General features: G+C 51.2%; 1 protein-coding gene across 2 annotated transcripts in view; it reads right to left on the minus strand.

Moving 5' to 3' along the window:
- Positions 1-7,088: 7,088 nt before the first annotated feature.
- Positions 7,089-12,370, minus strand: part of WNT4 (Wnt family member 4) — a 28,052-nt gene continuing 22,770 nt past the window's right edge. For both annotated transcript variants that reach the window (XM_073316450.1, XM_073316449.1), the window contains exons 3-5: positions 10,016-10,147; positions 8,792-8,934; positions 7,089-8,538 (exon numbers count right to left, since the gene is read on the minus strand). In XM_073316450.1, the coding sequence (XP_073172551.1) occupies positions 8,071-8,538; positions 8,792-8,934; positions 10,016-10,147 (743 nt within the window). In that variant the 3' untranslated portion in view covers positions 7,089-8,070. The remainder of the gene's footprint in view (positions 8,539-8,791; positions 8,935-10,015; positions 10,148-12,370) is intronic.

The following is a 12,370-nucleotide window of genomic DNA, read 5'->3' on the forward strand; positions in this document are numbered from 1 at the left end:
CCAACACGGTACCTCTGGAACAGGCTCCTGGCCTGCACTGTCTGCATGAATCCGCCCTTCTTCACATGCCTTCCTAGGATCCCCACTGCCTGCTGGATCCAATTCCTGATTCCCCTACTACTGAGTGATAAATACGTATGTAGATGCCCCATTAAATTCCAGGTGGCTGAATGCCAATTTGGAGAACATTAATTACATAGGGGAGCAGAGTTCAGTCATTACTCTCTCAAAATGCTGGAGCACAGCACTCATTACCATTAGTCATCACGTGCCTTGGGTGTACACAGTACTATACGCAGCAAGTAAGGACAGTCTGAGCCCCACAGGCCCTATGTAATTATGTGCTATTGTGGATCCCGCAATATTAGGCTTCTACTGCAATTTTGATTTTAATTAGCTTACTTTGCACAGTCCACAATTTTGCATATATTTTGAGGTTTGTAACACACTTTTCCCTCCACTAGTACAGTAGAACCCCATCTATCTGAGCTGACAGCGGCTGCGGCTTGGGCTGTCAGCCCTATGCATCAATGACTGTAACATTATTGCAGCAAAATGTCTGATTATCAAAAAAATTAGGAGACATAACATAATACTTGAGTGTTTATATCGGTCCAGCAAATTTTTCTTAAACAAATTGGTCTTCTTTGGCTTTTCCCAATTACTGCACTTAATAAAGGTCCATGGAAATTCCGTGATTTTCCATGTCTTGTCCGTAACTCAGCCACAATTATTTGACAATCATCCTGCGATTCACATAGAGCCTTACTTATAATCGAATTGGTTACAACAAGGGAGCAAGGAACATGCACAAGTTATGGAGCTGCTTATGTGGCACAATCAGAGCTTGCTCTTTCCAAGTACCTAAGGGGATTTGCTTTATTTTGTTTGAAGACAGGATTTGAGTAGTAATTAAATTTCTAATCAATAAAACAATAAAAAATACCATTTATTTAATTATTAGAAGCTTATTTAGTTTCTCCAAAAAAGGAGAATGGTGGCCAGCCGTGAGGAGAATTGTGCATGGCATTCACAAGGAGGATGAGCCACTTGGAAGTCATGTGGAATAGATGTGGCCAGGAAGAGTGAGGCTTGGCCATGACAAGAGCAGCCTCAGTGGGCGACCAATGGCCTGCAAAGCAAGAGGAAGGAGGAGGAAGATGGAGTGTGGTGGTGGTTGCCTAGATCTCAAGAGACCTATTCTGCCACTGACTCTCTAGGGGACCTTGGGCAAGGCCCTAGGGCCAGATTTTTAAAGATATTTTAAAGTGCCTTGGTGCCTAAGTGCTTTTGAAAATCCCTCTAGGTGCCTATCAGCATCTTCAGATGCCTCACTACCTTTAAAGATCTAGCCCATAGTCTCAATGGGGATAAGAACCTATCTCACGGGCGTGTTAGGAGGGTAAATAGAATAAAGATGGGGAGGTGCTCAGGCATTCTGGTAATAGGGGCCATATAAGCGGCACAGCTAGATAGGAGTCAAGGGAAGATTTCAGGCAGTTGGCAGTGGCATGTTTGAAGGCTGATAGAAAGGAAGCAGATGAGGAAGAGAAAGTAGGAATGAGGAGAATCAGGGAAGGCGCGCAGGAAGTGGGCAAGGACAGAGTCCAGTGGGACAGACTGAGGGGTTATAGGAGAAGAGAGAAGTCAGCCAGTCTCCAGGAGGAGAAATAACGCTGCATGGAACAATGTGAAGGAGGAGGGGACTCAGGCCATTTCCTGCAGAATCTGCATTTGTTAGATGTTCTATTTCTGCAACAATGGTCACGCTTAAAAAAACCAAACCACACACAGATGCCAGAATGCAAGAAGTAATCATTTTTATAGTGAATGCCACCAAAATGTGAGTCAAACTATGTGATGGAAACATTACAGCCAATTATATAGTATAAAAATAGGATACTAAAATTCAAAAATAATAGAGTACCACACAGTTTGGGATAGCAGCATCCAATATCCTACAGCAACCCAGCTTCCGCGCCAGATGGCAAGGGCATGGGGGAACACACACGGGAAGTGGTTTCTAGCTACATTTCCATGACACACAGAGACCTGGAGCAGCATGGGTTGACACCTTTCCAGGGTTATGTATGTATTTGGCAGTGTCAATCAGAGATGCTGAGCATGGGAACAGCCAGAATCTGAGCCCTGACAGGCTGCTCCGCATGTGTGTGCAGATAACAGAGCCGGTTGTTTCCAGATGCCTGAGGTTCAAGAAATGCCATGGTTTTTGGAGGATTCAGCTGTGTTGTTGCTCAGGCATTTGTATGAAGAGAGGTAGAACAAGAACACAGCTCTGGGGCTAGTTCTCTATGTGTCAGGATCCCATGTAATGATGGCTTCTGACTGCCCTAGGGCTCGGCCTCAGGGTTGGTTCTATGCCTTGGTAAATAGCCAAGGATTTCGTGCCAAATGTCTCCTGAACAGAGGCCCAAAGATACTCATGCAGGGGAAGGAGTTAAGTAGCCTGGTGTCTGCAGGGAGCAGTAACTCCTTGGGCCGGTTCTCTGGTTTATGGGAACATGCCTCCTCAAATCCCCCTGAGCACAGGAATTGCCAAATCTCAGGATTTGGGGGAGCTGGGAAGATTGTTACCCTGGGAGATGTCAGACGCCAGGGGCCCACAGAAAGAAGGCATTTTCAAGCCCTCAGCACTCAATGCGCCTTTAAAAATCTGGACCCGATTGCAAGTACTGAGCCCTTTTGAAAATTCTGGCCTTAGTGCTCACTTCAAATCCGGGGGTTCCAACTCATGGCCCATGGGACAACCGTGCTAAAGAGATTATATGCATTTGATTCTGAACTGACAGCAAAGCCCTGAGCCACTTGGGAATCAGCCCTGTTGATGTAGGAAGAAACTGGGGGTGCCACCTCCAAAACAACACCCCTGCAGCCCAGGAGTGCACAGAACAGCTGCTGCCCCTTCCCTGCTACAACTGCTCAGCACTGCCCCCGACCACCATCTGCATCGCAGGGGAGGGAGGAGCACAGCTCTGGCTGCTCCCTTGCCTGCTTCACTGCCAGGCCCTAGGAGCTTCAGGGAGAGCCGGATCAGAGCTTGGCCAACTCTGGTGAGTGTAGGGAAGCCACTAGCACAGGATGGCTTCCCTCCCCCACAGCCCTCCAGGGCACCCCAGGGGAAGAGAAAAGGAGAAGTCAAGAATGAGCAACTAGCTCTGGCCCCTGGATCTCTGCCCCGGCACAAACAAGAGGAGCCAGAGACTGCATCAGGTGGAGACGGCTAGAGCACTGCACACTCCAGCCACCTTCACCCCACCTCCATACCCCAAGATGATGTCAGAGCTAAATACAGTCTCTGTCCTCCCAGCTGGGGACTCTTCCACACCCAGGGAATCTCTTTTCTGGTTCCCTTGCCAGCCTGTGTAGCACAAAGGGTGGGGAGTAGGGCAGAGAATCTGCAAAGCATCAGCTGTGACCCCTGTCTGCAGGCTGAGGATGTTGGACTGTTTTAAACTGATCATTATCCCCACACTCTTGACAACATGACGGTGCAGAGTTACCAAGATTTAAGCTACATGCCCCTCTTGAGCAGGCAGCCTGTCTAGTGGTTAACACAGGAGATTAACAGTCAGGATAACTGGGTTCTGTTCCCATGTGCAGCAGTGACTCTCTGGGTAAGTCACTGTCTCCCTGTGCCTCAGTTTCTCCCCCTGGAAAGCAGGGATAATACCCACCTGCCTTTGTAAAGTACTTGTGTGTGGGGGTGCCTCTGGCAACAGGAAGGATGTGAATGTACTTGGGATCACAGTAACCAAGTTAGCACTGATGAGAGACCCAGACCGCACATTTGTGATGGGAGTACCAAGAGGAGACCGCCACTGCCTGAAAATCAGGATCCTCCCAGACCTCCAGAATATGAATGTGGTAAGACGCAGGCACGGCCTCCCAGGTGATGCTCATCAAGTGACAGCTGAAGGCCCCTCTTCCCAGACATTTCAAGGAGATAGGCACTGAGACCTCACTCACACCAGTTCTTCCCTTTCTAAATGCAGGAGTCCTAGCATATCAGAACAGCCAGGAAGGGCTGTTTGCAGAGAGCACTGGTTTTACATAGCACAGTGCAGCTCCGTTACTAGGGGGGAAAATACCCTATGCTAATTTAGCACAAAATCATAATTTAATAGACAAAGTAAATCAGAAAAAGGGAACTTTGCTGTGCTGGTGATGAAACGTACAATTGTGAGAAGCGCCAGAGAGCTGCGGAGCCAGGGGACATCGGGGGTGACATTTCCAGGGATCAGCTTTCATCGCAGTTTGAAAAAACCCTGTGCAGAGAGATTATCTCCACACTGATCTGGATTGACTTGTTCAGCTTTGGCCCTCGGCCTAGCTGGACAACGAGCAGAAAACTTGGCCAACGTCCTGAGGTCAGCGGCCCCCACTGCATTAGCTGGGAAATAGTATAAAGAATCTTCAAGGCACTTGAGAGCTCACAGTCTTAACACACTGGAGCCCAGAGAATTGAGGCAGCAGCTTGACATGGGAGTTAAAACCCAGATACCTGCAAAAGGTGATTTAATATCATAACATATGTAAACGAAAGTGGTGCAGAACAGAAATCACTCCCACAGTGCAGGACAGAGCAGGTTTGCTCCTGTTTAGATCAGAGTGAATGAACTGGTGCAAGAGGTGTGCATTCCAGGTTAGAAGGGGCTTGAGTCCACCAGGTGAAGTTTCCTCTTTGCCTTTAGGAGGCCTGCACTTACTGGAGAGGAGGTGGCAGTGGAGCTGCAGTCTGCTGCTTAGCCCTTCCGCACAGCACTGAAGCAATTTGCTATTACAAGACATACCAAGAGGTTACAGTGGAGTTGGCTGAAGGGAGAAGTGATCTTCTGCGCCACTGCGCGGCTTCACTCCACGGGATCCTTTCTTGTCCCATACTGCACAGAAAGCGGAAGTGTAGCGTGCAGAGTGAGCAGGGGCCCATTCTGGGCACACAGTTCAGCCTCTGGAGGAGCATCTGCTGCTGCGCCGAGTCAGTTGTCAGAAAAGTTCCAGCCGGACCGTGTCTGGAGTCCTTCCAACGACCACAGCCGCTCCCCCATCCCATCACTGCCATAGCACAGACAGGATTTCATGTATGTCTGCGTGTCCCTCTAACCTTTCCCCTCTTCTCTTGTTTAAGGGGAAGAAGAGGGGAAAATATAGGCCTAAGGTCTGCATGGATTCAGCTCTTAACCCTCTGTCTCTGTCTTAAAGAGACTGGATCAAGGGCAAGCAGAAGAGTCTGGGCTTTTCTGGATCGGGAACGGCAGTCTGTCTGGCCACACTCCATTGAGATGGAGGGTTGGCACCATCAGCACACAGAGTTTTCCATTCAGCTAGCAGGAGAGGAACTGTTAGCAAGTGTCAGAGTCCTGCTTTGGTCTCTACCAACAGCAGATTTCTCCCTCACCTGGAGGCGTGATTTTGGGGATTAATCTGCGTTTTCCACTGTCTCCCTCTCACCTAGTGATATGCAGAAGGAAATTGTTTCATGTGCCACCTCCCCTCAGTGCCCCACAGCTTATTAATTCTCCAAATATTTCACACTGTCGAGCAGCAGCAAGGGCTCTGTACTACCCTAGTCTTGGGCGGAAGGAGAGAGCACGTAGCTGAACAGTGCATTAGCCAGCGTGGCTGCAAGGTGAAGGCTGGGGGGAGGAGCAGCATTTAGGTCTCTGCCTTAAGAAAAACTGAGCCTCCTGGTGTGTTCAGAGTGTTCATTTCATTATGTTTATAAAGCAAATGGTTGCCAGTAAGGATAGCCCAGTGCCCCTCATCCCCTCTGCAGCGCCTGTGTTTAGGGCTGGACAACAGCAGTAAGCAAAGGCCAATATGCATGTAGTACTCCAGCAATGTTTCCCCCTCCTTGGAACTCACTCCACCCTCCTACGAGCCAAAGGCTGAGAATGGATATGGTTCTGGCCACATCCAGATTCCTCTTTCCACAGAGTCCTCATCAGAGAGGCCAGGGAGAATGGGCCCCTCGGGGAGCAGAGACGTGGAAAGTGAAGGAGGAGGCCAGGTCTCTGGGACCCTGCACACTGGGACCGGGGCTGATTCAGATGCAGCAATTGGAAAAACTGAAGAAATCAAGTGACTTCCTGTTAAAAGGCTGGGGCAGATTCTGACCCCTATAAGACTCCATTATGCTGCTCTGATGTTGGAAAGGGATAGAAACAGCCCCCAGAGAATAGCCCCAGCATAGCTGGGCCATATCCTTCCCCCAGCATGGCCCTCAGTGTTTACTGAGGGTATGAGAGTGTAGCAGCAGCAGCCTGCCTCCAGCTAGGCTGGCAGCACAGCAGCCCTGGAGCTGCCCCAGCCTAGCTGGGTCCTGGCTGCTCCTGCAGCACCCAGAACCTGGGAGGCATCAAGGTCGCTTTGCAGACAATTAGTCCAGGCTGCAGTTTCTGTGCTGCAGTGCCTAGGGACCCCAGGAGATACACATGGGCTTCAGGATCAGATGTCTGGGGGGAGGGGGGGCGCGGATCTCAGGGGTGTGGGGGAAACTGCCCTGGAAGGAACAGCAGAGGGGAGGCCAACTGGGGTCAGGCCAGGGCCCCGTGGCAAAGGTTGGGGGGAGGGGCCGGACCTGCTGGGGTCAGGCCTGATCTCTGTGGGGTAATGGGTGGGGGTGGTGCTAGGAGCCCTCTGTGGTTTCAAGGCTGTGGAGGAGGAGCAGAGTGTGGAGAGGGGTGGATGTGGCTGGGCTCAGGACTGAGCTTTGTTGGGAAGGGATGTGGAGAGAGGAGCCCAGGGTGGTTAGCAGGCTGGGCAGGAGCCCATAGTGAGGCAAAGGCTGTAAGATGAAAGGGACCATTACTCTAGGCAGCCCCAGGTACATGTGGGGTGGAGGCCGTGGGTTGGCCTGGCAGCCAGAGGAGCTCTTACATCTGAGGTCAGGAGCCCAGAAGGCACCACGATTGCAGTGGACTGGGTGGGGGAGCGGTGGCAGGAAACATGCAAGGCTTGGACTGAAGCTTGCAATAGTGTTGGAGAGGTCGGGCTCAGGGCTTTGCTGTGGGTGAAGGCTATGGGGAGGGTGGGGGGACCTGGGAAGCACTCATGGACTTACTCATCAGCACGATTATTTTTTCTTTTATTTCTAAGTAAGAGGCTGCTACCACAACAGGCATCAGCTGGGAATGGGAAGAGATGACAGGCCGTCAGCCTCCCAGGGCGGTTGGAGCTGAACAGCAAGACTGGATATTGGCACCAGGGGGGCTGTTGGTGAAGCAGATTCCACCGTAGATGAAGTAGTTTCTGTGCAGTTGGGTCTCTGTTCTCCAGACTCCTGCTTCTGTGGTGGACAGCACCCCTCACCCCTTCCAGTGGCTTAGACCCAAAGGGAGAACCCTACCACAGAACAACAGGAAGAAACACCAACAGGAACCATACCACTAGTTTTGTCCTTCCCCACATTTTAACTTCTGCACAAAGATCTCTGATCTGCGGAATCCACTGGTCCCAGCAGCTCAGCAGCAGAGTTCCTGGTTCTAGCACAACACCCAGGGCAGCTTGGGATGCTCCGCTGGCTCTGTCCTCTCTCTTCTACTGGCATGTGGTACAGAACAAGCCAATATGAGAACAAAGACTCCAGGAGCCTCAGGCCAGGCCTGCGGTTTGTTTTTAGGCTGAAGTAGCTGTAATATAAAAGACCAATATAAAAGTGCCTAACGCTAAGTTTCGTTTCAGTTTAAAATCTACGCGGACCGAAACGCTCCTTTGGTCAGTCAGTGGGAGTTCGTCTGACGGAGGCAGGTACTTGGGGACAAGCACCACAAAGGTCCCTTGCCTGGCCCCAGCCCAGCAGCAGCATCGAGCGCATGTGCGACCCTTCCAGCACATGCAGTTCAGGAGGGTTCTGGCTTCGGCAATAAATAAAGCAAGCGAAAATACAACCATCACTTTTGGACCTTTAAATATCTTTCTCCTGCACTCGGTGTCTCTTTACACAACCCTCTCCTTGAGGTGTCTGGATCCCCTCCTCCAGTCCCGGTGCAACCAGCAGGGGAGAGGAAGGGTCAGCTCCAGAGGGGACTGATGGGAGCGCCCATCCCGGCATCACCGGCACGTGTGCATTTCTGCCACTCGGTGGCACTGTTTACACTTGACAAAGCAGCACCAGTGGAACTTGCAACTGCACCTTTCCACCACCTCCACTTCGTCCGTGTGAAAGCCCCTCCCGCAGCACATAAGCTCACAGCCATCGATAGCTTTGGAAGTCTTGTTGCACTGCCGGCCGCTGGTCCCCAGGACCCCATTCTTTAGGTCATGGTCACAGAAGTCAGGGCTGGAGTCCAGGTAGACCAGGTCCTCATCTGTGTGTGGTTTGAACTGGGAGTTTTTTGGCACCAGGACTTTGGTGGAGCCGATCTTTCTCTGCTCAACTTCTGTGGCCCCATCAAATTTCTCCTTTAACATGTTGCCCACTTTGCGGAAGGGAGGCATGGCTTTCCAACAGGTCTTCACCTCGCACGAGCCTGACACACCATGGCATTTGCACTCTACCCGCATGTTGTTCAGGATAGCCTGAAAGAGCACACAAAGAAGAGAGCTATCAGCTGCCTGCAGACCAGGCAGTATGGCAGTAAGACCAGGAAGTGTGATGTAAGTGTGACCTAGCGCAACAGTGAATGGAGGTGCCTGCTTGAGGTGAAGAGACATGACAGTGAGCAATGAAGTGCTGGAGCCATTAGTACTATCAGATGAAGGGGAATGGAGCTTGGGCACTGGCCACCGGCTCAAGTCTGGCAGCTGCCCTGGTGTTCTGAAGAGCTATTACCTTCCTTCCAGCCTCATTATTATGGAGATTCATGAGCGCCCTGCTGGAGGAGGCGCCTTTGCTTCTCTCCCGGACATCAACGAACGACTGTGAGAAGGCCACTCCGTAGGCGATGTTATCAGAACAGCCAGACCACTGGAAGCCTAAAGCACAGCAGGGATTGGTAAGAGTGATTTGCAGCAGAAATGAGGGTGAGGCAGAGCTGGAGGACAGGACAATCAGTTGGCTCTTTGGCCTGTCCTCTCCCTCTCCAATCCCCACAGTCTAGCTACAGAGGAGCTGGCCACTTCCTGTTTCTCCCTGCAAAGGTCTGTTTCCTTTGAGTTCACACTGGACAGCTGCCTCCAGTGTCTAGTGAAAGGACTTCATGTGCCAGAGCTGCTATGGCAAAGAGCAGCTCCAGAACTAGGACTCTGCCATCTAGGACCTTCTAGAGAAAGGAAATAAGCAACACACACCCCAAAATTGCTGGAGCTCTTTGGAAACATAGGAAAAATATTTCTCAGAGGTGAACTGTGAAGCCGTAACCTGCGGCATGAAGCTAATATCGGATTTTTATCTCCTGTGCGGCTGGCCTGCCATGCTGCCTGCTGGGCTGTACCTTCCCCTAAGTCCCACTGGTCCCTGGACTCTGATGGCTGTGCGGTGAGCACTCCGTGTAGACTCACACAGAACACTAGCACAGCGGAGAGCATATGTACTGTGATTGCCCTGCAGGGCAGAGGAGTCACTCAGACTAAAGGCACCTGCAGGGCTTGGGAGTGTGTTCAGCAGTATGCAGGGATTCTCCCAGGGGGCACCATTCTGTACCCAGACAGAGCGAACAACTGGCAATGTGGTAGGCACACACTCAGGCAATGCAGCAGGAGTGCTTTACCCAGGCACACCTGGAGCACTGGGCCGTGGGGCGACGACCCTCTCAAGAGAAAACCATCCAAGGTCATTTAAAAAATGTGGAAGCTGCCTAGGAGCCTTTGTGTGCCCGAACAGCCAGACAAATGGGTGACCTGCCCACCCATCCCCTCCGAAAGGGACATGCATGGAGTGATTGGGGCAGGGATCCTTTTTGTTCCTTTGTCCTTATTCTTCCTCTCTCTTCTCTAGCTGGCGGGCAAGGACCCAGTGGATCTTGTGCAATCCTGTGCTTAGCCTAGAGAAGGCCTCTAGTGACCGACTGGCACCTCCACTCTTACTTGCCCATATCGTACTCCTGTAAGGACTTACCCTGAGGACTGACACCATGCACGGTCCGATCACAGCCACACTTCTCCAGCTCTCCACTGCTGCAGGCTCGCGTCACTGCGAAGGCCACCCCCGCGGAGGAGATAGCATACACAAAAGCTGCTTCCCGTGTCCCTGGAATGACAAAAGTTGCAGTGGGGAATCGTTTGCAAATTCACACGCACAGTAGAGGGCAGCTCCCCTTCCAATCAGAGATGTCCATGCCCACACACTCATGCATGTCTCTGTCAGACTGACGCCACTGCCTGATCCAGACCCTCCCCTGCCACATGCAGTTGTGTGGCACAGAGGAGCCCTGCATGCTACCTACCAGACAGAGATCCTGGCAATCAGCTCCTCCCAATCCAAAAGCCTGGCACTCAGAACCTCCTATCATCACATGCCCCATCCAGAATACTTGTACCTAGAACCTACCTACAGGTCCCCTGTCACACAAGGCCATATATGTTGCATGCCTATACCCTGAACCTATGGGCAGAAATCTCTGCACATACCCAATACATACACCATGCAGAACCGAGCACTGAGAGCCATGGATCCTGAGTCCCCCGCCCCCCCCCAGCCGTTGTATGCAGACCTCTCCCCTCTCACCCCAAGTCTAGGGCAGAGAACCCCCCCAGAGCCCCTCACACAGCAACCCAGCACAGATCATTCCTGCTCACAGATGCCTGCAGCCAAAGCCCTGCACAGAAAACCCTATAGCTGGAGACCCTGATGCAGTCCCAATAAATTCAACTTCATACTAAAACTAATTTTTATTACTAATAATTTGGAACCTGTTGTTTGGGGCCCAGGCAGTTGAAGCAAACAATTAAACCAGCTTAAGTTGACTGTGAGAATCAAAGCGAAGGGGAATACCATTAAAATGGTGAAAACTCTCCCCAGCCCTTTGTACCCAGTCTCCCAGAGGAGATCAAACAGAACAAGCCCACCAACCTGTCCCCAACAGCCCTTCGAGAGCAGCCCCAAGCAGACTCACACCCTAAACAGTCTCACAGAACCTCCAGGGCCCAGTTCTCCACTGAACTAAGGAGCAGTGCAAAAGGGGCCTTCATACAGTGTCTAGCACAAGGAGTCTTGGTCCATGATTGAGACACTTAGCTGCTATGACAGTACAAATAAATAATAATCAGGCAGTGGATCTCTTCCCCTATAGAATGAAAAAGTGCCATAATGGGGCTCCTTGCCAGAATAGCTCTGGTAAAATCCCCTTCCAGCCCATGCTGTAAAGGAAGTTCTGGGAGCTGAGTTGAATCATAGAAGATTAGGGTTGGAAGAGATCTCAGGAGGTCATCTAGTCCAAATCCCTGCTCAAAGCAGGACCAACACCAACTAAATCATCCCAGCCAAGGGCTTTTTGAAGCACTGCTATGGTCCAGCTAACATGACATATGCAAGCCCATGGGCAAGTCAGATCAACCCTGAGGATGCTCTAGCTTTGCAAGGTCTAGCCAAGCCCCCAGACAGGCCTAGAACATCAGGCCCACCACTGCCTACCCTCCACCCACCCCTGCACTGACTGCATCTCAACCAGAATCCAACCTCCATCCTCACCTAGAGCCCTCACACCCAAACCATTTCCTTCCAGACTGAATCCCACATCGAGCTGCCCCTGGAGCCTAAGAAGCTTCCCTCTGCCTTAACAGCTCTAAGTAGAATAGCCTGCACACCCCATCCCCACAACCCACCTACAAAATCCTTCTCACATTGCTCTGCTCTAGAACCCTGCCCCACTCTCAGAACCCTATCCCTCCGTCAGCTGGAGACAGAGCCCCTTTCATGCTGCTTTTTACGGTTACCAGAGTGGTTACTTCACATTGAGGAAGCAGGTTTCAGAGTAACAGCCGTGTTAGTCTGTATTCGCAAAAAGAAAAGGAGTACTTGTGGCACCTTAGAGACTAACCAATTTATTAGAGCATAAGCTTTCGTGAGCTACAGCTCACTTCCTCAGAGGAAGCAGTTGTTTGAGAACTTCAAACCTCTATGGGGGAGAGAGCAAACATGCAGGACACATGGCCAGGTTTCGGCTGGCCAGCTGGCTGTGCCAGCAAAGACTGGCCTGTGTGAAAGCAGAGCTACAGCAAAGCTGCAAAAGAAGAGGGAGCTTTGCAAAGGTGCATATAAGGGGTGTGCCCAGGTCTGTGTCTCTCTCTCTCTCTCATGGATAGCATCTCTCTGCATGTGTGTGAGGATTGTGGGTTTAGTGGTCATCAATTAAATCATGCAACACCCAATTCCCTGGCTCCTGCCATGCTCTGAAGCCAAGGCAGCTGGGACATAACAGGCCCTTCTGTCTCAGAACATGTGCTGACTGAAGGGATCAGCATTTAAAGTCCA

Source organism: Lepidochelys kempii, chromosome 18 (assembly GCF_965140265.1).
Source record: "Lepidochelys kempii isolate rLepKem1 chromosome 18, rLepKem1.hap2, whole genome shotgun sequence".
Classification (NCBI taxonomy): domain Eukaryota; kingdom Metazoa; phylum Chordata; order Testudines; family Cheloniidae; genus Lepidochelys; species Lepidochelys kempii.